At 54.5% G+C, this 26,186-nt stretch overlaps 1 protein-coding gene across 3 annotated transcripts; it reads left to right on the top strand.

Moving 5' to 3' along the window:
- The first annotated feature begins 1,997 nt into the window (after positions 1-1,997).
- VANGL2 (VANGL planar cell polarity protein 2) lies at positions 1,998-25,895 on the top strand. 3 transcript variants are annotated; one of them, XM_046682913.1, is made up of 8 exons: positions 1,998-2,239; positions 16,031-16,291; positions 16,447-16,567; positions 19,062-19,669; positions 20,465-20,601; positions 21,106-21,241; positions 23,437-23,668; positions 24,462-25,895. In XM_046682913.1, exons 2-8 carry the CDS (start codon positions 16,221-16,223, stop codon positions 24,720-24,722), a joined length of 1,566 nt encoding a protein of 521 aa, XP_046538869.1. In that variant the 5' UTR covers positions 1,998-2,239; positions 16,031-16,220; the 3' UTR covers positions 24,723-25,895. The 3 variants fall into 3 exon arrangements, with proteins under 3 accessions (XP_046538869.1, XP_046538872.1, XP_046538870.1); XM_046682916.1 differs by lacking the exon at positions 1,998-2,239 and adding an exon at positions 2,868-2,882; XM_046682914.1 differs by lacking the exon at positions 1,998-2,239 and adding an exon at positions 7,388-7,402.
- Positions 25,896-26,186: the final 291 nt, after the last annotated feature.

Below are 26,186 nucleotides of genomic sequence, written 5' to 3'. Positions count from 1 at the left end.
GAGCTTTAGGTGGAGCCAATCTACAGAATTATCTGTAATTCTGGCGTCAGAAGCCATGCTTCCTATTCTTTGGGCCCTTTTGAGGTCTGTGAGACAGGCTAGCATCACAGGAACACAGTTTACACTGAACTGCTCGATAGTCAGTCGGGGCCCAGGCAGCTAGGGCAGCCCTGATATTGTATCAAATTACACACTTGCTACCCAGCCCTGAGGATGTGCTCTGGGCAGGGCTGGGAACATCCTAACCTTGTCCTACCTCCCTTTACCCTTCCCCCGCTCTCCTGCCACTTGTCCCTCATACCCCTGGTTGCCATGGTCACTGTGGGATCCCCCAGTGCAGCCCAGTGCCTCGCACATGACAGGCACCAAGCAAATGAGCCCCTGGATGCACCCAGGTACTCGGCTACCTGAAATGATGATTCTGCATATTTCATGCAGTCTGAATCACTTGCTGACCCACAGTGTGGGAAGGGGGAACGAGGAGAGGCAAAGATTTGGGCGAAGGAGAAGAGAAGTGTTTCTAAAGATTCTCGATCTTTGAACCATCACAATGCAGATGAAGATGGCTCTGTCCCCATCTTTGGTCAAGTTAGAATGGACGACCAAAAGGGATGAGATTAAGTCTCAGAAAAAAAATTTCATCAGGGAGGAGCAAAAATCCCCAAACAAGTGAGGAATAGAGGCTGAGAGTCTGTTTTCTTGCGACTTAATCGCAGGGTTGGGTGGGAAGGTATCAGGATTGGAAGCTGGAGGATGTCGAGATGTTGAGAGGGCCTTGCCCGCTGGGGGAGAAGTGTGTGAAGGTGCTTTTGAAGTACGGATTACTATTCTAGGTAAGTGCCAGGTTGCACAGCAATAATACTAATGATAATATAACAATACTTTGCTTTCACTCATTCCAAGGGGAACATGGACTTCCCACAGCCCAGACTACTATGGTGGGGGTCACTCTTGGTAGCTTCAGTCTATTGCCGTACTTCATGAAGCCCAGCTGGTTTTCTGGAATGCTCTAAGGCAGAAATGCTCCAATTATGGCGGATATTTTGTGATATCCCATAATCCTGGTGTAGTACGCTCAACTCCGAGGTATCTGAAACCCCTGGGCCGAGAGCCTTGACTGCTTGGGGTTAGGGACGCGACAGGCGAACGCATTTTTACTCTTGGAGGTTTCCTGGGAGAAGGGCCCCACTCCTCGGTCATTCAAACTCCCCGGCGCCCTCGGCGTCTCCCCCTCCCCCGCTTCCCCAGGGCAGGGTTCCCTTTGTAATTAATCTAAACGCTCAAACCAGAGGGGAGGAAAAAAGTGTTAATGAGGGAGCTTCTCAGACTGACTGGGCGGTCGCCGCTCGCAGCTAGAGCACGGAGTAATTAAATTATTTTTGGAAGCAGGGGGATATGGTGGTGTTGGTGTCAGGGAAATCCCCGTATGCATGGGAAGAGGGGAGCATCTCTCGCCACTAATTAAAATCAGGGACGACTCTCCCTTCTCGCAGCCCTAGGGGGAAAGAATCAATTTTTCCACGTCCCAGATTCCACTGGATTTCGTATAGCCGGGTATGTGGCCCTAAAGATTGAATACGGCCATCCCCAGGGGTCTGGGGCCTCGGTCTCCGACAGGGGGGCTCGAGAAAAACAGTCCCCGGAGGGGCTGCAGGCTGGGCCAAGGCCAGAAATCGAGGCATCCCTTGGCCACCTTTCGGGGCCGGGGTCGCAGCCCAGCCGGCGATTCCCAGGATCGGGGAGGGCCGCCGGGTGTCTGGAGTCCAAAGGCTGGGGGAGCGGCGACTCTGGGAAGAGCGGGGCCGCAGACAATGGACGCGGCGGCGGGAGGGGAAGCCAGTGCGGGAACAGCCGGGAGGCGGCACCCGGGAGCGCGCGCTCCCCCGCCCCCTGCACCCCCTCTGCTCTCGTCCCCTCCCCCTCCACCCCCTCCCCCCTCCGCCGCCGGCTCCCGATCTGATTCCAGATCCCTGATTCCTTGATCCTTGGTCCCGCCATGGGAGCCTAAGCGCCCCCCATTCCCCCCGGCCCCCTGCCCCCGGGGCCTTGAGGGGGAAGAGGCAGCGGTCTGGGACGGAGAGGGGGTGACCAGACTCAGGAACCCCCCTCAACACCCCCCCATCGTCCGCGCTGCCCGTCCGGGAGCGCGGAGTTCGGAGCGACCCGGAGCGCTGCGGATACAAAGGCGCCGGGCCGAGTCGGGCGCCTGCCGAGCCCACCGGGCAGTTCGCAGCGGCGGGTGAGTGTCGGGCCGAGGGGGCGCGGGCAAAGTTTGCAAAAAAAAAAAAAGAAAGAAAAAAAGAAACAGAAAAGGAGGACAATCATGCAAGGGGCCAGGGGGTGCCCGGCCCCGGAGCGAGCGGAGTGGCTTATGGGGGAAGGGGCTCGGGGCCACCCCTTTCCGGTCCGTTCCCCCACTGCACAGCCGAGTGCCCCCTCCAACTTTGGGGAGGGGAAGGGGCGCGTGGGGAGGGGGCGGAGCCCGGGCCTGGAGAGCCGGGGACTTTCCTGGGCCCCGGGCCCGGGCAGGGGCCTTAATGATCCCGGGGGAGCCGGTTGAATCCGGAGACTGGGAGTATGTGTTGGAGGTGGGGGGAGAGGCAGTGGTAGGATCAGAGTGTGGAGGTTTTGGAGGACGAGGGTGTTTAGGGGTGCATACACACCTCAGGAGTGTGGGGAGGGACGGTGCAGGTATGCGTTCAGGGTGTGATGTGGAGTCTGGGGAGCTGGCCGAGGAGAGTAGAGGGGGTGTGTGTGCAGCTCTCGAGGATGGAGCTGGCGGCCGGAGACTCAAGCGCTGTGTATGGGGCCCAGGGGACAGGCGCCGACATCCCTCTCCCCACTCATATTTACCCATTTGGGGGGCTGTGGGCTCCGCATTGGTGAGTTTTAAAGGATTGGTGGAGGATCAGTGTGTGCATGATTCTTTGTTTTTGTGTGTGTGTGTCTTGACGTGCTGCGTGTTTCTGCAGGTGGGCCCTGGGTTTGGAAGTGTAGGTGTTTTTCTGTGCCTGAGTGTATGTCCACCCAGGGAGCAGCTGACCATGTATCTGCTGTGTGTTTGGATATGTATTTGTGCGTATGCTCTAGGGAGGGGGGGTGTGTCTATGCGTGTGAACTGGGGAGGGTTTATGGGAAAGAGGTGTATAGGTACTGAGCAAGGTGAGTGTGTAAGAGCAGAATGGGGGCATACCTGGATAGGTGTGTGTGCACCTGTGTACTGGGAGGAGGTGTGAGTGAATCTGTGTTCTCTTGTGTGTAACCTGTGTTGATGGATAAGTACCAGTCTGTGTGCCTGCCTCAGGTGGAGTGTTGTTTTTGAGTGTGTGTTGAGGGTACTGCCTCTGGCCTCTGCAGGCAGATTTTCCTGGCAGAGATCCCAAAGGGAGGGCTGTCTGGAGGATTCTGAGGCTTCTTGGATGGCCCTGCCTGGGTTTGAGGGTAGTGCCTTAAGTATCTGAGACCTATGGGTGGGAGTGAGTGGGCCATCTCATGAGGTGTCTGTTTGGAGGGGTGGGTTTTTGTAGAAAAGGGTGTGTGTTGTGGGAAATAGGCAACAGGGGTTCTGGTTGTAGTCCTAGAGGAATCTGGGAGCTTGGAGGAGTCAGGGAGAAGCAGAAGAGGGACTTCTTCCTTCCCCAGCATAAGTTGGATTCTAGTAGGTGAAGAGGCTACATTCTTGGCCTCCTGACCCAAGTTCAGCCCCCTCAGGCCACAATTCTCTTGGAAAGATGTCTTGGAGTTTGCTGCTTCAGAGCCCACTAACTCTCCTCTGCCACCAGGATCCTACAGTTCTCGAGGGGTCTTGGGATTTTACTTTGGGATGAAGGCAAGAGGAAGGAGCGTGCCTGGATGGATGAGACCCGGTGTGGAACAACTTGACTTCCCTGTCCGTGGGGTTGAGAAGGTGGCACGGGAGCTCTGGGGAGGGCAGTGGAGGGTGTTTCTCCAGGAGTTTCTGGAAGTATATCTGTGTGATTTATCACGGAGTTTCCCTTTTCCCTGGTGAGAGGCCTGTTTGGGATGGCGCTGTGGTCTGTGAGCCAGATCTGAGGGTGAGGATTAGGGGCTGAGCTTGCCAGAGGGCACAGGTCCGTGTGCTGGGGAAGGGGCAGGCACCCATCGCAGCTATTCTCATGATCACGATAATGCGGAAGTGGATCTCTCTCCCCAGGGAAGCAGCAGCTACCTCCTTTCCCTCTCCTCTCTCTTGTTCTTTCCCTTTTGGGTGAAGAAAAGGTACTGGCCATCCCCTTCTTTAGGATGCACACACTGTTTGCCCATTTCACTCTCTCAGCCATTTTCCTCTTGCTGGCAGGGTTTGGATGGAGACACCCCGTTTTTGGAGCTGAGGCTGTGATTGCACATGCCCATTAGGGTCTCTGAGTAATTGGAATCGGAATGTTAGAGTCTCTGATGGGCATGGGCAATTAGAATGTTCCCTCTTTAGACCTCAGGACTCCCCACCTTTCCTAAGGCCCTCGGGAAAACAGTAGTGGGAGTTAGAAAATGTTGGGACAAGGGATTGGGGCTGAGTAAAGAATGGGCTTAAAGAAAAAAGCATGATTCCCTACAACCTGACATCTGTCTGATGGGTCGGGTTGCTAGGGTGAGCGAGGCACTTGCCTCTAGGATGTTGTGCTCTGGCTTCTGGGGTACCTTGCTTGCTCTGTGTACTCTCTCTACATGCATGACATGCTGGTGGGGGTGCTCTTCCAAGGAGGAGGAGCTGTGGTCAGACAATAGGAAGTGCCATCTCTGAAAGTACTTCCAGACTGGAACTAGTGGCCACATTGGCCCCTCCTCCCCCATTGTCCTGCTCCTGCCTTCTCTTTCCTCTGATTCCCCCAGGCACACCTCTCTGGTGTGCCCCCCTGCTCCTTCGAGGTCTGAGGAAGGGCCCTTTACCCTGGCCCTAGAGCAGGATAGATTTTTATCTGCTCATCTGGTTTCCAAGAGGTCCTTCCAGTTACAGGGGGTGTGAACTTGGCCAGCAGAAGCTTTGGGGGGAAGAGATCCAGGACTGCCCTCAGCCCCTCTGAGTTTTGGGGATCCAGTCTTCTTTGCTTATTCCTCCCTCAACAGCTCCCCACACTGTGAGGCCCAAAGGGAAGAGTCCGTCAGAGTTGGTTGGAACTAGTACTTAATTGTGGTGTGATGTTGGGCAGGTTCTTAAACTCCATTCCTCAGCCTCTTAGATGTCTTCAGACACCATCCTCCAACCCCAGCCTGGGCCTTCCTCAAGGAGCCCCAAGTCCTCTCAGCAGCCTTGCTCCCTGGGTTTCAGTTTGCTCTTAAATTCTGGTTTTGCCACTTCCTAGTTCTGTGACCTCAGAGAAGATAGATAACTTTTTGAAGCCTCACCTGTAAAATGGAGTTAATAATAGGCTCTCCCTCCTCGGTTTATGAGGATTAAATGAAATAATATCCAGAGAGCACTTCACATGGTTCTGGGCACATGAGAGCCGTCAGTAAATGGTAGCTGGTGTGCTTCTGGTTGTGATCGGTGATTGTTACGGGAGAGAGTTCTGGGTTGGGGAGAAGAGCTAGGCTTTGGTTCTGCTCCTCTTCTGGCACACTATGCTGGGCACTGCCTACTGTTTGCCAGGCCCTGTGTGAAGCACAGGGGATTGAGGGGTGAATAAGAAGGGCTTTCACAGGGGAGATGGGTATAGACACATCGATTCACTGTAGCCCGGTGTGTGCCCTATGGAAGTGTGTTCAGGAGGCCACTGGAGCATGGAACGGGAGCGCTCGGCCCTGGGGTGGGTGTGAGGGAAGGCACCTGGAGAAGTGCCCTTGGCTGGATTTCTTTTTTTTAATTGAAATGAAATTCACATAGCAGAAATTAACCATTTTAAAGCGAACAGTGGCATTTGGTACATTGGCAGTGCTGTGCAGCCACGACCTCTATCTAAAAACATTTTGACCACCCCGAAAGGAAACCTGTACCCATTAAGCAGTTGCTCCCCATTCGCCACCCCCCAGCCCCTGGCAATCACCCTTCTGTGTTCTGTCTCTATGGATTTACCTATTCTGGATATTTCATATAAATGGGATTATGCAATGTGTGACCTTTCGTGTCTGGCTTCCTTCACTTAGCATAACGTTTTCAAGGTTCATCCACGTTGTAGTGTTTATCAGAACTTCATTGCTGTTCGCGGCTGAATCATATTCCGCTGTGTGGATCAACCTTAGCTGAATTTAAAGGATGAGTTAGGCAGACTGGAAAGGGATGGAGGCGGGCTCCGCAGGTAGAAGCTGAGCCTGAGAGAGAAGGATCAGGGGATGTTGGTGAACCCCTGCAGCTTAGTATTATTGGATCTTGAAATAGAAAGTGGGGATTTGGTCTCAGTTTCTCTGTCCTGTGCGGCTGGTGAGGATGGAGGTATTAGGAAGAGGAGAGCCTGGGGTATTATTGCCCCTTCACAGGCTCTGGGTGGGGGATAGGACTTCTTATAAACTTGCTCTTTCCTCCTCTTCCCTGGGCAGCTCCCTCCTGTATGCATTTTTCTCCTCCCTGTGGGTACCCATCTTCCTGTTTTACTGGGCGTCAACTTCCCCTGTCTCTGAATTGACCCGAAATTTCCCCTCTCACCCTCTCCTGGTGGGTAGCCTTGTTCCTGGGGAGATTTTGGTAGCAGAGGTGAAGGAAGGGCCCGAGAGTAAATCCTGCTCACGCTTGTCCCCCAGCAGTCCTCTCTTCCCTATCCTGCCTCTTGGTGGTCTGACGTGGGCAGCCCTCTGTCACCCTCTCTTGTGTTCTGGAGAGAAATGAGGTGGGTCAGGGAAACTCTTTCCATCCCTTTCCTCCGCCCTGCTTGGTACAGAGTAGGAGCCCTTGTATGGTGGAGCCCTTTGGAAATGAGGTGTTGCTGTGCTTGTCTGATGCCCTTGGCGAGGCTGGTAATTACAGAGATGACAGCTGGGAACGGGTTTGGGAGAAGCGGGCTTGGAATCAGCAGAGCTGAGGATATCCTGGTAATCAGGGTGGGGCAGTGAGAGGGGAGAGTGGGAGGAAGCTGGGGGCTGGGGTGGGGTGGGAGGCTTGGGGCCCCTTTCCCCTGCCACTTCACACACAGCTGGGTCTAGCACCTAAGGGAGAGTGGGAGGTGAATGGAGCCCAGGCCTTGCCCCACTGTAATATGGAAGGAGGGGGAGGGGAAGAGAGAGGCAGGGGACCCAGGAGCCCCTGAGGAGAGAAGCAGAGAGTGGGAAGAGCCTGCTCTCTCTGCCGGTGCTGGGGTGTGGTTTAAGATAGAGAGGGGCGTCATTTGGGGGCTGGCGCCAACACCATAGCCAAAGGTGATTCCATCTTACTCTGGGTGGAGTCTTCTCACAGTGAGGCTGTGGGAACAGGAAGTGGAGGGGATTGGCTGTGCACCCTCTAAAGGAGAGTGAGGTGGGAACTAACATTTATTGAGCATCTATTCTGTGCCTGACTGCGATAGTCTGTATACGTTATTTAGTTGAAAACTCTTAACCTTCTGAAGTGGGCACTATTATCCCCGTTTTATAGATACGAAAACTGAGGTTTAGAGAAGGTGTGCGACTCATCTAAGATTACACTGCTCCCAGGAGGCTGTGCCGGGTCTGTCTCTAGGCTCTTCCATTTCCCAAAGTGCTCTTTTTGCCTTTCCCTACTCGCATTCCAGTTAGGTCTTATTTTGCTCATTATTGCCTTTAATCTTGAACCTGATTAATTCTCTGATCTCTTGAAAAGTGGACATGGGTCCAGATGTCAGCCTGAGGAGTAGAGAAGTCTACCCCTGAGCGAGGGGGCCAGGTGGAGTCTCCTGGAGGAACGAGGTCTCTCAAGAGGAGCACCTTGTCACCAGCCTGGGGCAGGGCCACCGTGTGGGCAGAGCCTCTCTGGGGTTGGGCTCTTCCTCTCTGCTGGGTCGCTTCACACATGGGAGCTCTTGTTTGTGATTGGGAGGGGCCTGGCCCTCATTGTCTGTAGAGTTTTCCAGCACATCCCCTAACAATATCCCCCAGAGAGTTCCTGGCTCCCCCACCCTGGCCAGAGGAGAGAGTGTGTTTGTGTGTATCTGGGGAGGAGGCTCTGGCTTTTTAGGGTAAGTAGAGGTTGGACAGGAATAGGTGCTGAGCCATACGTGTGAATGCAGTGACTTAAAAAACAACCAGGTGTGATCAGAAACACTTATTTTGTCACTTGCTTTACTCCAGGAATGGAAGTGGTGGATATAAGGGATGCGGGATGTTGAGACTCCTCAGAAAGAGTGAAAACCTCAGGTGGTGGGTTTGTCAAGATGGTGGATGTCGGTTGGTACTTGGGCCTTTCAACTGGCTCAGTTTTCCCAGATAAGAACTGGCTGATGGGCCAGATCTGGGCCCTGGGCTGAGGCATGAAGAGAAGGTTTTCAGAATGGAGAAACCCAGGCCTGCCCCCTGCACCCCCAGTCACACTGTGTCTCACACCTTTAGGCCCACTACTGCTTTTCCCATACAAACCAGCCTTAGTTGCCAGTGTCCCTGCTCACACTTCTCCCCATCCATATGCAAACCTAAGGTTGGCTGCCTCGCCTTTCCCATGTAGCTGCTCTCCACCTCCTCTCCGAGGCAGGGGCTATGTGAGCAGGCTTTGACGGTCTCTTGGGGAAGGGACTTTTGGGGCCTACCTGGGATAGTAGACTATGCAGAGAAGGAGGCATTTTTGTTTTCCATGAGAGTGGGAATGTGGAGGGCACAGGAAGTTGGCCTGTGGTCAACACTCCTTGTCCACCTTCTCCTGTCCCTGAGGACAACTCGACGTGCCTGTTTTCCTTCTTGGCTCTTGCACAGCTTACCTGGTGGGCAGGTAGGGGCCAGTCCTTTGCCCCAGCTGAGGGAGGAAGAAGCTTAGAGCCTGGTGGGTGGGAATTGTGGGCCTTCCCATTGGTGAAAATTAAACTGAGCATCCAGGCATCTAGAAGTCCTGGTTACCTTCTCACCAGCTTAGCATCCTGTCTCCCCTCTGGCCCCCACCTGGGACAGATGCCAAAGGGATTACTCACTCTTTCTGTGCACACTCGTCCCCCCTGCCTGGCGTTCCCTTCCAGACTGACTGGGAATGGGTCTGGGGGAGGCTAGGGAAGGAGGTGCTATGGTGTATGTGAGAGTGCACGCACACGCGTGTGTGTGCTTGTGCATGATGTGTTGGGGAGCAGGGAATTTCTGAGAACTGGGGTGGGGGTGGGGGTGCCCGAGAGAAAGCAGAGCAGGTCTCTACAGAACCTGCCTGGCCAGGGTGGGTGGAGCTGGGTGGGGCAGGCAGGAGCCATTCCAGGTTTCAGCGGGGGAATACGAGTGTGGGTGTACGTGTGTGGGGGTCTGTGTTTAGGTGTGTCTGTGGATTATGAGGGTACCCAGCCTCACCTCTGCCTTAGATGGAGGGAAATTAAGGAAGGAGGTGGAGAGGGGCCTGGCCCTGGCTTCCCCAGCTCCTTTTCAGTTAGAATGCCAGCTCAGGTGTCCTGGCCAGGAGCCCAGGCTGTGGGGCCTCCCCTGTGGTGCTCCTTGCTCTGGGGTCTGGTGGTGAGCAGCTGCTCTGGAAGCAGAGGCGCCTGAGTGACCCAAGCATGCCCCTCCCCTGCCACGCAGCCCCGTGAGGAGAAGGATCCTGCCCCCTGCCCTGGGGCTTTAAGGATGGTGAGCTCATGTCTGGGGCTGTCCTGGGAGAGTGCTGGGTTAGCAGGGCGGGGGCGGGGCACTTGGTGCCAGCTCCTGGGCTCGCTGGTCCAGCTTTTCCTACCCACATACCCTGAGATCCAGCCATTCTCTCTGGCCTCCTGGACAGCCCTGTCACCCAAGGACACCGGGCGTTTTTCAGGGTGCAGAAATGAGGGTGGGAACAAAATCTCCATCCCATTCTTGGTCCAGGCCTGGGGCTGGTCCTGGCCCATTCTGTGCCTTAGTTCTTTTTGTGGTAGGGAAAACCCAGCATGGGCCTCCTGGGATGGGTGGCTTGTCTGAGGTGCAAGGCTAGACGGGAATGAATGAAGGAACATCAGGATCCTCAGTCAGGAGTGGTGGGTGGGCGGGGCCAAAAGCACCCTTTGAGGGGAAGGGGCTCTTTGGTCTCTACTGGCTTGGCTTAGCTCTGTCCGGTCTGTTCCTTTGTCACTGGTGAGAAGAGGGGGTAGGACAGGAGTCAGTACATGCTCTCCTCTCCTGGCCTTGTAGTCTTGGCTATTCTAAGACCCAGAAGGACTCATGGAGGAGCCTGGTCTCCCTCTGGGAGGAGCACACCTCAAAGTCACAGTGTTAGTAAGGTCTTTCTAGCAATGCAGGCCAAGACAGAGCTGCCTCAGGTCTAGTGACCGTGGGCGAGCCACCTTCTTCCTCGGGGCCCCACCTTTTTATCTGTAAAACTTGGGGCTGCACCTTCAAGGCTTCTTTGAGCATAGTGCTGGAACCTGCTGAGACTTGGGTGGATCCATCCACTGTCTCCCCCTGGAGGGTGGGAGAAGGGGAGGTCGGGGAATGATGTGGGCACAGTGAGAAGTTCTAGCACTCCCCTCTCCCCCGTGGGAGCCACGTTAGGTTCTGTGTTTCCTCCCCCCACTGGACACCTCCCGCCCCCACCCGTGTCTGACAGAGGGCCCTGGATTGAGCACATCGATGTAACTTAGGGAGTAGCATGGCAAAGAGGAAAAACCAAGAGTCTGAAGAGGGACAGTTATGACTTTGAATGACTTGGCAAGGTGCTCTGTCTCTCTACATAGACTTCTAGCTCCTTGCATACCGGGTGGGGAAGTGGGACTCCTGGGGCCACCCAGAAAGGTGGGCATCTAGCACTTTGGGTGGGACTCACATTGATATACTAGAGCATTGTGGTAGGTGAAACTTAGGGAGCCACGGGCCTGGGGGCGCCCACATGTCCGCATTCTCTCGTGGGTTGTAGTGGAAAAGGGGGTACAGGGCACGTGCAGTAAGACCCTGGCTCTTGTGTGGGAATCAGAGACCTTTAATGGGCAAAGGTCCGCAGACTCCTCTGCAAGAGGGCACTGAAGAGGCGATCATGCCCATTCCCCTGCGTCCAGGTGGGAGCACCCTCCCTTGTCCCAGACTGTGGAGGGGAAGGCCATTTGTTTAAAAAATGGTGCTATCAGAGCTCTGCCCATGAGAGGAGACCTTTTGGCTTCTTGTCCTCTTCCCCCTCTGGCTAGAAGTCCTTGCTAAAATCCAACCCAGTGTTTTCTGCTGCTCCGGTACTTTTAGCCCTGTTCTCAGTAGAGATGAGGGCGATAGATGTCCTTTCTAGGTGTATGTTTGTGTCTTGTCCCCTCCCCACCTTTTCTTCTCTGGCAGAGTCACCCTGGCTTCCCCAGCGCTTCCCTCCAGCTCTGTCCTCATCTCTGCCCTGCTTCATTTCCCCACCCCAGGCCTGAGGGAGCTGGACTGGGCGGAGGCGTGGCCCTGGGCTAGAGCAGTGGGAGAAGGAGGTGGTGACCACAGCCGCCTGCCCTCTGGTCATCGGTCCCAGCACACGGTCCCAGCACACGCCTCACATGGGGATGCCTGTGTCTGCGTTCAAGGCCTTATTTACCTGAGCTGGTCCTCTGAGTGGGGCAGCGGGAAAGGGTCCAGGCTTGGTCTGCATTTTGGCCAACACCAATCTCCCTCCACCCGTACCTCCCATACCACCCCAGGGCTTTGCTCCTTCTGCCTGTTGCCAGGTTCTGAGTGTATTTTTTCCAGAGGCCTCCGATTGTTTCCTGAAGAAACCCGATCCCAGAGCTCAGACAAAAGCTGGGGCCGCCAGAGGAGAAACCCCATTCTCTCCCCCTCTGTCCCTAACCCCCCCACCTCTATAACCTCCCTCGCTTTGGATGTCGGGTATGGGTTCCAGGACCTGGCTGCCATCACCTAGGCAACAGGGGGCTTTGGTTGCCATGGTGATCAATGTGGTAGAAGCTGGGCAGCCGGGACAAAAGCCCCCACATTCCCCCCCCAGCCCTCCCCCCAATCCCCTTGGGATGATACTGAGACACATTCCATTAATTTTATTTCTGAAAGGCCTTTGGAGGGGAGAAGGGTCTCCTTTTTGTGACGGGCTCTCTCTTCTCTCCCTCTCTCCTCTCTGGCCTCCTTTTAACCCCAGATAATCCATGCTTAGTTTGAGCAGGGGACTGAGTGAGTGTGTTTGTGTGTCTTAGACGGTGGGGGCAAGGTGAAAAGTAATGGGACGTGTTGCATTTACAGCGTCCCACCCCCCAAACCAGGGCACTCCCTGCCCTGCACCGAGTCCGGACTTCCCTCCCCGTCTCGTCATGCCTCTGACATTTCCACTTGTTGATCTCATCCACTGATTCCCCTCCCCCACTCTCTTCCCTGGGAACGCTGCCCACCCGGGAGACCCTCCAAACCCCTGATTGCCGAGACCGATTCAACAAGGGAACTTCTGCCCTTCTCCTTGCTTACCTCCCATCCCTCCCCCGAGCCTTGCCCATGCTTGGATTCGTTCCCTGGGGTACTTGAAGGGATAGCAGGCAAGGGTCTCAGAAATTGGATTCATATTTGGCCCCTCTGTTTGGTAGGGCATGGAGGGAGGAGCATGCTGTGGTGCTTTGCGGGCACTCTGAGTTGCGCTGGTCGTGGTGGGAGAAGCAGTCCAGGGGAACAGCGAGGGTCCTTGGGTCTTTGCTAAGCAGCAGGGAAGAAGGTAGGGGGCTCTAGGCTGAACAGCTCAGAACAAAGTGTTGGGAGGGGACTGGCACCCTTGTCTGGCTTGAAATTTATCTGTAGGAGAAACAATGGCATCAGCTTCCCTCCTGGGTGTGTTTGAAGTGGTGGTCTGGTCCGGAGTGCATGTGTGTGTGTGTGTGTGTATGTGAATGAGTGTGACTTCTTAATTTAGTCATAGGAACAGCAGGATTTATTTATACTAGCTCTTTCCCAAGTCTCAGAGGAAGTGTCTGGGGATTGGAGCATGAGTGATCCTGGAGCCAGAGCCTATTAATTGCTTAACTAATTACTAGCTGAGCCGTTTATGAAAGCACTTCTTTCACACCCATGATCCTCACAGCAACCCCATGAAGTATGTATCATTATTTTCCCTATTTTCCCGATGACCCTACCAGGCTACAAAGCACAGAGAAGTTAAGTAACTTGCCTGTGGTTGCACAGTGAGTCAGTGGGAGAGTTAGGTTTTGAACCCTGATCCTTGGGTGCAAACCACAGGCTCTTTTTGCTGTTGGTTCTGGCAGATATAAGTATGCAGGCTAAGGAGAGTCTGAGTTCTGGTGTCTCTGTCTAGACCTCAACCCATGGCAGTCCTTTTCCTCTTTACTTCTCCCCCCTCACTCTTTAACCCACTTGCTGTCTTTGAACCTGCCTGTGAAATTCAGTTTTTAGAACTAGAAAGAATAGGCTGAACCACAGCAAGAGAGATTCAGGTGAGATGTGTAAACTGTACTGAGGACTAAACCAGTAGGATGAGTTCTCGGGAGACAGGGCGGAGGAGCCCACTGTGTGATTTGCAGACAGGGCGATGAACAAGGGCCCTGTTTATGGCAAAGGGTTTGAGGAAGGTTTAGTGTTGGGTTAAGGTATTATGTCTCCATCACACTAAGTGTGTCTCTGTCACACACTTATCTTGACATGGGGATATTGACAAACATCACTAGGCCATGGAGTGCCTCCAAATCACTGTTAGGAGGATAAATGAGTGGATTTAGCATCGATTTCATCTCCCAGCAGTCGTCGTGGTTTCCTGAGAGTCAGAGAGGTGTGCTCATTTACTAGGTGGGGCTCAGTTACTTGCTGTGTGCCCACGGGCGGGTGATAGATACAAATATGTATCAGTCGTATTTCTTATCCTCAAGTTGCTGATGGTTTAGTTTAGCTGGAGAAAAGATAACAACTACACAAAGCAAACCCATTTTAGTTCTGAACATAATTGACATCTTGGCAGCACTTGACCTGCTGATTTTCTTCCCACCTTGAAACACTCTTGAGTTTTTGGCTGCCCGAGAGCCCGCTCTTCTGGCTCTTCTGGCCTTCCTACTCCTCCAGCCTCACCTCCTCAGCCCTTTTGCCTGCTCCTTTTACATGTTGGGGTTCTCCGGGACCCCTTATTTAATTCTCTCCCTAGGTGATCCCATGCATTCCCTTGACCTTGCACACCGTCCATATCTCCAGCTCAGGCTCTCTTCTGAGCCCAGCTCCTCTGACCCCCAGCTGCCTGCTCGAGGGCCTGTCTCACGGCTGTGAACTCAGCACGCTGGACGCTGAACTCATTGGCTTCCTCCCCAAGCTGGCTTCCTCCCAGGCTTCCCTACCTTATAATGGCACTCCCATCCACTCTCTTGCTCAAGCCTGAGATCTTGACGGTCCCCTCCCCCTCAGCCGGTCCTCCTTAGATTCTGTTGCTCCTACCACCAACATGTCTCAAACTGGGCTGCTTCTCGCCTCCTCTGCCCCATCCAAGCCTTCAGATTGCAGTCATCTCCTGACTCATCTCCCTGTTTCTGCTTTCCCCTCTTGCCAATCCATATCTGCATAGTTGAAATCCTCTGCAGCCTTCCCATTACCCTCAGAATAAAAGCTAGCCTCTTCGCTGGCCCCCGGGACCTTGCAATAACCTGGCCCCTGGCTGCCTCTTCAGCTTCACCTCCCACACCCCCTCCCCTCCTCTGCTCTGGCTCCACTGGCCTTTTTTGGTTCTTTAAATACACCGAGCTCTCTGCTGCCTTTGGCCTTCCCCTGTGTCATTCTCTGCTCCACAAGCTTTCCCCTCCACTCTCCCTAGTTATCTCCTGCTCTTCCTTCAGGCTTGGGTGTCATTTTCTCAGACTTTCCAGAACCATCTAGTTTCAAGTAGCCCCTGCCCCCCGTAGTGTCTCTCATAGCGTCGTGTTCTTCTCCTTCCTTCACTCCTGCAGTTCGTCATTAATACTCACCTGTTTACTTGTTCAGTGTGCATCTGCCCTGTTAGACTGTAAACTCAGGGTCTGTCTCACCACTGTCTGCTCAGGGCCTAGCAGAGTACGTGGCTCATAGAAGGTGCCGAGGAAGGAGTTGATGACTCAGTGAGTGAAGATCGGAAATAAGTGCTCAGTGTGTAGTGATGATTACTGGTGGGGTCGGGGTCAGAGGGGAAGGTATAGCATTGGGTGCTAGAGTAGGTGGGGGGCTTCCGTGAGGCGGTGGGGCTGGGCTCTGAAGAATGTGCAGGATTTGGGTGAGAGTTAGGGAAGAGGGAAGAAGGAGAGGTCATTCTCCTCTGCAGAATTAGAAGGTGAAATTCTGGAAGAAAGATGCTGCCCCTCAGTCTGTGAATAGCCAGATAAACTTGTGACCTTGCCTATTTCAGGACATTAGGCTTTTGGAAAATGGTTTCTACTTGCCTTCTCCTCCCACCCCCACCACATTATCCATAGTTTCCATCCCTCACCCCCGCCTCTTATTGTGCATGCATACACACACACACACACACACAGCCTCAAGGGGAGCAGCTAACCCAACCTGGCCAGTAACTATGGGTGTATTTGATGTAGATGCTCGGGAGATGGTCCCAAGAGAAACAGCCATAGGCAGCCCCCTGTGGGTACACTCAGAAGTCATGAGTGGGGGGAAGATGTGTGGAGGGAGAAGGAGAGGCCCGGGGTAGCCTCTGGACAGAAGCTAGCTTCTTTCTGCTCTCTGAGGTCTCCCATGGTCCAGCCTGTTTGCCTGGCCAGAACCTGCCTTCTCCAAGCCTTAGTTTTCCAGGTTGAGAATAGGAAAGCATTGCCCTGGTTCTCCCCTCCAGGGGGTCCAGGGTTGGGTCATTCTGCGTGGCCTTTGCTGGCCATCTTCCCTGCACCCTGAATCCTTGGCACAGTCTGGGGCTGCTCTTTCTAGGAGACAGGGCAGGAGGAACTGGGCCTGTTGGCTAGAGCAGGAACCTGGGTGGAATATTCTTGGGCGGTGGCTAGCTTCCTGTGGCTAAGCTTCCTGTGGCTGCTGTTTGGGGATGGTCTTCCTCTGCCCTGACCCCACGGGGAGCCCCAGCCACCCCTAACCAGCTGCTTCCTCTCCTCAGGAGCGTCGCTTGATTTTCTCTGAGACAAGCCCACCCGTCCAGCAAAATAGAGTCCCTCAGGGTGACGGTTGATTTCCTGAAGGTGCCCCTTGGCCTGAAGAAGCCGGTGCTGAAGGAGGTGGCTGTGGGGCCCCCCAAAAGGCCCCAGCCTGTGGCCCTGGAGCGCTACAAGGCGCGGCGTTCAGACGCCATGGACACCGAGTCTCAGTACTCGGGCTATTCCTACAAGTCGGGCCACTCCCGCAGCTCCCGCAAGCACAGGTGGGCGAGCAGTGGAGGTGACACAGGTGGCGGAGGGAGGGTTGGGGGCACTTGAGAGGTGGGCAGAGCAGGGGTGGTGGGGTGAGCGTGGCTGCTGAGAAGACCCAGGTCTTCCCTTTGACCTTTTGTGCCTGTTCCCCGGCCTCCTGCTGCAGAGACCGCCGGGACCGACACCGCTCTAAGAGCCGAGATGGGAGCCGTGGGGACAAGTCGGTGACAATCCAGGCTCCTGGAGAGCCCCTGCTGGACAACGAGTCCACGCGAGGGGACGAGCGGGTGAGCATGAGAGAGATGAGGTCCAGGCCAGGTGTTTCCAGCTTGAAGTTGGAGGTCCATCAGAGAGGGGAAGGGCCTGGAAACCTGGTGTTTTCGGAGAGAGGCCACATCAGGGAGGGCATTTCGTGTCATACTTCCTTCTGTTTAGTGTCCCAAGGGTGGACCCTGTTTCAGTAGATTTCAGGGAATTTCAGGAGAGATCCTTTTGGAAGCAGCAGCCACTTCCTCATCTCCGGAGAGGTGTGGGCGACCTGGGCTGTGTAATGGGAATTGCCTGCTTCCTCTGGGCAGATGCCAGCCAGTTAGCCTGCTGGGAATCTGGAGTAGGAGGGCTGTGGTGACTGGGGCCTGGCGGTGTGGGAGCCCTGAGTTTCCCTTGAGCCTTAAGGGCACTCCAGCGCCCTCTGGTGTGGGCCTGTAGGATAGCATTGTCTAGATCTTAGGGAAAGGAGGTGAGGAAGGAATAGAAGGAAAAAGCAGAGGAAGGGGTGAGGCTGGGGGGTTAGGGGTGCTGGAAGAGAGTTTCCCAGGACATGAGTGAGCAGGTTGCTCTTGCTCTAACCTCTGTGGCCTGCTCTGTTCATCTGGCAGGGAGGTCGGGAGGAAGAACAGTCCTGGAATAGGGCAGAGGCAGGATCTGAGATGACTCTGAGGTTGCCCATGTCTCATTCCTCCTGTTCTTTCTTCTTGGGAGCATCTTAGGATGCTGGAGACTCCCAGCGCCTTTTTCCTCACAAGAAATCTCGGTGACTGACCTTGGGAATTTCTGGGTTTGGGGTGCAGGTTGATACCTGAGGGAAGTGTTCTTTCTCCCTCTTTCCCAACCACATCTTCTCCCTGAGACCTGGCCTCCTGAGTTCTTGAAGTGACTCTGAGATCAGCTCACCTGTTGTAGGGGAGGAGTTCCCAAGCCCTTGATCCTTAGAGAGGGTAGGCAGTATGTCTGGGGGTCACACTAGGGTGAGGAGCAGACCCAGTTTCTTGAGCTGAAGGCAGTCAGTGCGTCCACTTTCTACAGATCAGACTCTTCTCTCGTCCTTGAGAGAGGAGATTCCTCAACTCTCACCCTGCCAGGCAGTCTCCTACACTCTCCATCCCATGTCTTCATCCTGTAGCCTAAATCCCTGGGTGTCAGAATGTGACTCCATATCCCCAGGCTGTTCAGGAGTTAAGGGTGTGGGCACTGACAGCCACTGGTGGTTTGGGGACTCCTCTGTGGGATGGCCTCCAGCCTCTGCAGAGAAACAGCTTGAATGGACCACACTGTGAAGGCCACCTGGGGACCTCAGCCTGTCCACCCTCTTGCCTCTAGGAACAGGCAGCCCCTGAGCTGTGAGCATTTAGATGGCCAAGCAGAGCCGGCCTAGAGTGGCCCTAAGCCTGCACCATATCTTGCACACCCTGCACTAATCATTTACCCTGTCGCCCTCCCTTCCTCCTGGTGTCCTCCTCTCTTCCCCACCCTGCTGTTGTCAGGTCACTCCCTTAATCAGAAGCCTTGAGTGGCTCTCGGTGCCTGGAGGATAGACGCTTGCTGCTAGTGTGGCATTGCAGGTGGCCTGCTCAAGCTCCACCTGGCTGTTCTCAGCCTCACCTGCCTTGCTCAGCTCCTGCTCACAGATCCCCCTCTCTCACAGTCCTCTGGGAGCTTCAGCTCACATCATTCTTGCCCCAGGGTGCTCCCCTTCTAGCTTCTACTGAAATCATGGGATGCTCTGAAAGCTGGAAGGAGCTTAGGGCAGTACTTCTAGAATTCTAATGTTTGAGCAATTCTTGGGGATCTTGTTAAAATGCAGATTCTAGATTAGTAGATGTGGGGTGGGGTCTGCAATTCTGCATTTCTAACAAACTCCCAGGTGATGTCCACACTGCTGGTCCATAGATTACAGGTTACATAGCCAGGCCTTAGAGATCATTTAGTTCAGTGATTCTCAATTTTGGAGGAACATTGGAATCCTCTGGGGAGCTTTTTTTAAAAGAAGGTTGACACTTTCTTGGGTGGGATCTGGGCATTGGTATTATTTTCCAAGTGCCCTAGGTGATTCTAATTCCTGGCTGTGGCCGGGAACCCCTGATTCAGTCTCTTCTTCATGTCCCCTGCCCGTAAGGGTCAGCTTGTGTTCCCTGGAAGCCTGCCTGCTTTGCCTGGCGAGTCCAACCTCAGATCCCAGTCACTGCCTGAGCAGCTCCCTTGGCATCTATCTTGTGCCCTCTGCCCTGAGGGTTCTCTGTGCACATGCATTTTTTTTCCTGTTTTGCTGACTGGTGTGAAGCTCCCCATGGCCCAGGTCTCAGACGTCCCGTCCCTGCAGATGCCAGGCTTGGGGACACAGTGGAGCTCAGGGATATTTTGATGGCTGCATGTTTGTTGATTACCCCCTCTTCTCCTCCCCTCTCCCATGCTTTCCTTTCTGTCTTCCCTCGTCCTTTCTCTTGTTTCCCCTCCTCCTCGTCATGTCCTTTCCCCTCACTGCTGTGGCCCCTCCTGCTGTAGGATGACAACTGGGGGGAGACGACAACGGTAGTCACGGGCACCTCAGAGCACAGCATCTCCCACGATGACCTCACGCGCATCGCCAAGGACATGGAGGACAGTGTCCCGCTGGACTGCTCCCGTCACCTGGGGGTGGCGGCGGGGGCCACGCTGGCGTTGCTGTCTTTCCTCACGCCGCTGGCTTTCCTGCTGCTGCCCCCACTGCTGTGGCGGGAGGAGCTGGAGCCGTGCGGGACAGCCTGTGAGGGCCTCTTCATCTCTGTGGCCTTCAAGCTGCTCATCTTGCTGCTGGGCAGCTGGGCCCTGTTCTTCCGCCGGCCCAAGGCCTCCCTGCCCCGCGTCTTCGTGCTCCGCGCCCTGCTCATGGTGCTCGTCTTCCTGCTTGTCGTCTCCTACTGGCTCTTCTACGGCGTGCGCATCCTGGATGCCCGGGAGCGCAGCTACCAGGGCGTGGTGCAGTTTGCCGTGTCGCTGGTGGATGCCCTGCTCTTCGTGCACTACCTGGCCGTGGTCCTGCTGGAGCTGCGCCAGCTGCAGCCTCAGTTCACGCTCAAGGTCGTGCGCTCCACCGATGGGGCCAGCCGCTTCTACAACGTCGGTCATCTCAGGTATGAGTGCGTGCGAGCAGGCTGAATGGGCATGGGGAGGAGGCTGGGGGCGCTGCAGGGCAGGAGGGCTGGATGCTGAACCTGGAGGTAACGGGCTAGGAGGGCTGTGTGGGAAGGAGTTGAGTACTTTGCACAGAGCAGGTTTTCAGCAGCATTTGCTACTTGATGGGAGGGTGTGCGTAGGATCCTGGGGCAAGATGAGGTGGGAGTTATGAGTTAGGAGTGAACAGATGATGAGACAGTTAGAGAGCCGGATCTTAGAGAGCGACAGACCAAAGAGGAGAAGGATGTGAACAGGTGCTTTTTGGAATCACTTTTCCAGCTCTTTCTTTGAGGCACAGCCTCTGTGAGCACTCAGTGAGTGGTCACTGAGATGAAATGGCCAAAGGAGGGACCCCTAGAGGAAGAGATAATGGGGAGAGTTCTTCAGTCCCTCTAAACTTGTGGGCAGGATGCCCCACCCCCCAGGCCACAGAGAGTATCAGTAACTCCTCCTGGTCCTCTGGGGAATCTTGGGGGGATGCTGGAGGGGATGAGGTGACCCTCGGCTGGGGACCCAGGCCCAGTGCCCTTCTCCCCTGGGCTTCAGCACGGCAGGGAAGCACTAGCAGGCCCAGCGCTGGGGAAGGCTTGGGAGCCTGGTAAGTAGAGCTCAGGCCCTGAGCCAGGGTACTTGGAAGCAGCTTGTCCCCGTCCTGTGTCCTTTCCTGCCCTGCCAACCTGCCCTGATGTGTCCCTTCCCCTGCGCCCCTTGTCTGTCCCTTCTCCCTCCCCCTCCTGCCGTCTCCCCCACAGCATCCAGCGCGTGGCAGTGTGGATCCTGGAGAAGTATTACCATGACTTCCCTGTCTACAACCCTGCCCTCCTCAACCTGCCCAAGTCCGTCCTGGCCAAGAAAGTGTCTGGCTTCAAGGTGTATTCCCTCGGAGAGGGTGAGCGGCCCTGCTCCTCCGCCCTCCTGGTGTCTTCCCAAGCAGGACTCCAAGTTACCCCCTCCCTGTTTCTCACCCTCCTTCCCTCGCTTTCTCCTTTCCCCGGCCCATGTCCCAGCCCCTTCTGTTCTGTCATTTTCCTTGACTCCAGGTGGCTGGTCTTAGCTGCTGATTCTACTTGCTCTCCCTTTATGCTATGTTGTGTCCCCCAATCTGGCTCCTCTGTGTCAGCATCTCTGGTCCTAAGCCCTCGGCTCTGTGAGCTCCAGAGCCTCCTGCGCTGGGTGGACCATCTGTGGGACTCCTGCACTCTGGTGTCCTCCTTGTTGCTTTCCTTTGGGCCTCCCCCAGAAACGGCCAGGAGGGTTGGGAATGGGAGGTATTGTTGCGGGGTGGGCACAGCTTCCTCTGCTCATGTCAGGTTGCTGTCTCCAGACTTCCTGGAGTGGGAAGCGAGGCCATGCCCCGAAGTGACCATCCCGTCTCTCTCCTGCTCCTGTGCAGAAAACAGCACCAACAACTCCACGGGCCAGTCACGGGCTGTGATTGCAGCAGCGGCTCGGAGGCGGGACAACAGCCACAACGAGTACTACTACGAGGAGGCTGAGCACGAGCGGAGGGTGCGCAAGCGGAGGGCCAGGTGGGTCCCTGGGGGAGGAGGGGTGTGCCTGGCGGGGGTGCTGTTGGGTGTAGATAGGCTGCGGAGAGCAAGGCCAATGGGCTTCTGTAACTGCTGGCAGTAGACGAGCAGTGATGATATGGGTGGGGGTGTGCATTTGTTTTCTGTTGCTGCTGTAAAGATGAGCATAAACTCAGTGCTATAGGACAACACATGTCTATTATCTCACAGTCCTGTGGGTTGGGCGCAGGTTGGAGCTGGACCCTCCAGGTCTAATGGGGAGAAATCAAGGTGACTTCCATCCAAGCTCACTGGTTGTTGGCAGAATCAGTTCCTTGTCACCTGGTCCCACTGGCAGTTCACACACGGCAGTTCGCTTTTTCCTTGAGGCCAGCAGGAGCAGGTCTCTCTGACTTCTGCCACCAGCCGGAGAAACTGCTTTTAGAGGACTCATGTGATGAGATGAGGCCTGCCAGGATAATCTCCTTATTTTAAAGTCAACTGACTTGGCACTTTAATTGTATCTTCAAAAGGTACTGATTATTGAATAACCAGGGGATGGAAGTCTGGTGGAGGTGGACGTCCTACCAGTAGATCTGTGAGGCTTGCTCAGCAGATGGTACAATTTTACCTGCAGAAAATGAGGTTCTAGTGCCCGTATTTTGGTAAATTCTTAAATGCTGTTCTCACGCCTTCCTTTTTCCCGTTCACATTATTATGCGAACTTCAGTCCTGCCCGAAGAATCTTTCTTGGTGACTGCTGCTGCCACGTCCCACCTTGGTCTGTCGGGATTTCCACGGAGGGGGAGGAGAGGGCCTTGGGACTCAACCGTCCACCCTGCCCTCTGCCCCTCCTCCCACACCATCTCTGGGCTTCCAGGGAGGAAGGCAGCCCTCTCTGTTCTTATACGAGGCTGGCGCCTCCTGCAGTAGATCAGAGATCACGACCCCATTTCTGTGACATTCTAGCATGTCTCCAGTGGTCTCAGAAATGATGAAACAACTTCCTGATGGGAAGGAAACCAGAGATGTCCCCGACCCCCTTTACCTTCTGCCCTACCGAAGGGTCTTTGGATCTCCTGTGCTATTACCACCATTCTTGGCCCATAGGGGACCTTTTCCTTCCCCCATACCTTGATTGTAACTGGGAGTCCCTTGGTTCACCTGAGACAAAAGAATCTTTTCAAAAGGAACTTTGCTGAGACACTCGGGGGCCGGGGGGAGAGCAAAAGAATAAACAGAGAAACTGTAGACATACGCAGATCCACACATTTACTTAGCCCAGAATCCCATCCTAAGCTCCTCGAAGTTCCCAGGTTCCTGGCTTTCCAGATGTGGTGTTGGTTTGTGTGTCTCTGTGCTTTTAATATGAACTGGCTGCTTTTTCCTGCTTCTTCCTTAACTCTTATGTTTTTGAGGTTCACGCATGTTGTCTGTCCCCATCCAGCGTGTTACATCTTATCACTGCATAGTAGTTCATAGAGTGCTCCTACCGTCCTAACCAGTATTTGGATTATAGTCACCTTCCCAATTTTTCCCATTTTGATGGATAAGTAGTATCTTATTAACATTTTATTTCTCTCTCTAATTACTAGCAAGTGACGACTTCATATATTTTTCAGCCTTTCAGGCCTCTTGTGAATTGTGTGTTCACCTCCTTTGCCCATTTTTCTATAGTGTTCTTGCCTTTTTCTTCTTGATTTGTAGCAGATTCTTTGCATATTCCTCCCTTCCCCCAACAGATGTTAGTTAATGTTGCCCATGCTGTCAGGGTTGAGTAGAAATCTGTCATTTCATGTAGTTATATCTATTAACTGTCCACCTGGTGAAGTGTGATTTGGGGGTCTTATTTCAGAAGGCTTTTCCTAGGGTTTGACGTAGTGCTTGTCTTTCCCATAGCACAGTTCCTAGCTGTCTCTCTGGGTTTGACGCTGGATTGTTCTCTGTGAGTCCCTGGACTTGGCTCACCGAGCTCTATAGCTGTTTCCTGTCCCTAGTGGGGGAAAGGCGCCCCCCCTCCACACACACGCACACTCACACATGCACGTGTGAGTAGACACATGCACACAGCCCCCAAAGCCCAGCCATTGGCTCCAGATGGGTTTGTATTGCTTTGGGGAGAGCACAAAGGCCTGACCTCACTCAGGCTGCTGGAGGGCCAGAGCCAGGGGGAGAGGAGAAGTGGGTGCCTAGTCCAGACCTCTCCTGTCCTGCAGGCTTGTGGTGGCGGTGGAGGAGGCCTTCACTCACATTAAGCGGCTGCAGGAGGAGGAGCAGAAGAACCCCAGGGAGGTAATGGACCCCCGGGAGGCAGCCCAGGCCATCTTCGCATCCATGGCCCGGGCCATGCAGAAGTACCTCCGGACCACCAAGCAGCAGCCTTACCACACCATGGAGAGCATCCTGCAGCACCTTGAATTCTGCATCACGCATGACATGACGCCCAAGGTAGGCTCGCTCTGCTCCTAGCATCCTTCCTCTTTCCCCAGGTCTGGCCCCTTCTTTTCACCTTCCTTCTCCCAAATTCTCTTACTTCTGTCCTTACCCTCCATCCATCCCTCTGTCTCCTCTCCAATTCCCTGTAGTCTCTTCTCTCATCCCTAACCCATCCACCCCATCTCTGCATGTTCTTAGGTGGTGTGGAGAACGGGGAGCTTCAGGACTATTTTGGGAATGGCTGAGACCTATTTCTCATCTCTAGAATTTCCAGATCCCAAGTCCCACCTTTTACCCCCTTCACCTCCACTAGGTGTTCTTTGCTCTGTGCTCTTTTCGAGTCATTACCCTCCCTCAACTCTATCGCCAGCTTCCTAGAATTGCTTCCCCTGAGCCGTCCTTGGTGACTGAAGGACTGAAGATGTTGCACTTGAACCATGACTCCTCTAGCTTTCTGCTGGTGCAGACCTGCTCTGCGCTAACCGTATAAGCTGTATGGAGAGGAAGGAAGAAAGAGGGGGGCTAGCCCCGGTCACCGCATGGCGCAGGAGGAAGAGCAGAGGATGAGGGGTCAGGAGAGCCTGCTCCAGTCCCAGCCCTGCTGAGCCACCTCACCTCTGGGGGCTCTCGCTTCCTCATTTATAAAACAAGTGTTGGAGGCAGATGATCTCAGGCCCCTTCCTGCTCTGACATTCTAAGATCGTATGCAGACATCTTGGTTGTCTTTGGAAGTGGTGCCCCTGGAGGATGAAGGATGGCACGTGGGTGGGAGAGATGCCTACACAGCCCCTTCTCCCCTCCCCAGGCCTTCCTGGAGCGATACCTGGCAGCCGGACCCACCATCCAGTACCACAAGGAACGCTGGCTGGCCAAACAGTGGACACTGGTGAGCGAGGAGCCGGTGACCAACGGGCTCAAGGATGGTATCGTTTTCCTCTTAAAACGCCAGGACTTCAGCCTGGTGGTCAGCACCAAGAAGGTCCCCTTCTTCAAACTCTCTGAGGAATTTGTGGATCCCAAGTCACACAAGTTTGTCATGAGGCTGCAGTCCGAGACCTCGGTGTGACTGTGCAACAGCAGGGGCAGTGGGAGACGCGGGGGGCTCCTGAGGGTGGTGGGTGGGAGCTTGGCTCCCAGGCCACATTCCTGCCGCCCTTCTTCCTCTTGCTCTTGGTTTTTTTACTTGAATTAACTTATCCCCCTCCCTGACTCCTCCCCTCTTCCTTATTGACCCCACGGGAACCGGGAGAGACTGTCCTGCCATCAATAGTACCTGGGAAGTTCCCTCTCTTTTTCCCGGAACCCCCTCACTTTTGTAATCACTCCAGGTCCTGCAGGAATCAGTGCCTCTCTCCCTTTTTGCCCTGGTGACAGTCCTTCTGAAAGGGCACAGGGCCCTCCTGAGCCCCCACTCACGAACCCCAGTTCTTGTAGCAGTTCTCTCCAATGGCCCCTGACTGGCTGTCTCTGGGAGGCACAGATGTGACTCCAGAGAGCCACGGTGCCAAAATCCTCCAGTGCAGCAGCTTGCCGCGGCCTCCAGACAGCGGGTGAATCCGCCCCTTTTGCCCACTCACCCTACCTGTAACAAACCCTGAGTTCTGGGACAGCACTCCTGTGTCCTCCCACACAGTCCCAGAGTCACGGGTCTCCCTGTTAGGGTTATTTGTTTCTAGCTGTTAGAGCCTTCTTCCCCCATCCTCATAAATTCAGAGCAAGGGAAGATCCCATCCTTTAAGCCTGACATCTCTCTGTTTCTATTTTTATGGTCTCATGTGACCGCAGGCAAACTGAGGCGGAAACCCTCTCTGACCACTTTTCCTGGGCCTTCAGGGACAGTACCTTTCTGCCACTGGGTCTTCCTAGGCAGCCTCTGAGGGAAGGGCAGGAGAGACCCCTGTGAACATCACTGACCCCTACCCTCTGAACCTGCCCACACCTTCATTCCCGCCTTGGTGGGGGAGGTTTCCCTTCCCAGTGAAGGATGGCATGTAGACTCCTGTACAGATTTAGTGGCTTGCAGACCCTGACCTAACCTCCATTGTTGTCTTAGACAAACGTTTTTCTTTCTTTCAGCAGCCACCCCCAGTCCCGCTGTCTCTTCTCTCAGCTCCGGAGACCTGTTGCCTCATCTCTTTTTGGGGGGGAGCCAGCAGCTCCTCCTCATCCCCTGCCTTAAGTCCACTTCTTTGCCTCAGGGGTCTCTTTTCCTTGGCTGGCCAGGATCCCCTCGTCTTCATTCCCTGCCTGGTTCTCTGGGCTCTGGTCTCCCTCTGTACCAGGTGAGGGACCAGGATCGCTGCCTTTTGTAGGTACTTAGCCCCTCACCTATTTAGCTTCTGTAGTCTTTGCACCCGATATGAATTCTCAAGAGTTTAAGTCTCGTTTTGAGCAAAATTTGCTGACCCTCTAATACATATTTTCACTGTAAATTTGAGCCTTTTGATCAGACACCTTTAAATTATGTAATTTTAACCAAGGGGAATAGAACTGGGAAACACCCATATACCTCCAGCCAGGATCCACGTGG

This window comes from Equus quagga, chromosome 13, assembly GCF_021613505.1.
Source record: "Equus quagga isolate Etosha38 chromosome 13, UCLA_HA_Equagga_1.0, whole genome shotgun sequence".
In the NCBI taxonomy this organism is placed as follows: domain Eukaryota; kingdom Metazoa; phylum Chordata; class Mammalia; order Perissodactyla; family Equidae; genus Equus; species Equus quagga.
The sequence above is the reverse complement of the archived record's forward strand: the minus strand, read 5'-3'. Positions and strand labels throughout refer to the sequence as shown.

Coding starts and splice junctions, on each gene's coding strand:
- VANGL2 (XM_046682913.1), top strand. CDS start 16,221: ATGGACACCGAGTCTCAGTACTCGGGCTATTCCTACAAGTCGGGCCAC. Junction 20,602..21,105: donor GGTGTATTCCCTCGGAGAGG/GTGAGCGGCCCT, acceptor GCTCCTGTGCAG/AAAACAGCACCAACAACTCC. Junction 21,242..23,436: donor GTGCGCAAGCGGAGGGCCAG/GTGGGTCCCTGG, acceptor CCTGTCCTGCAG/GCTTGTGGTGGCGGTGGAGG.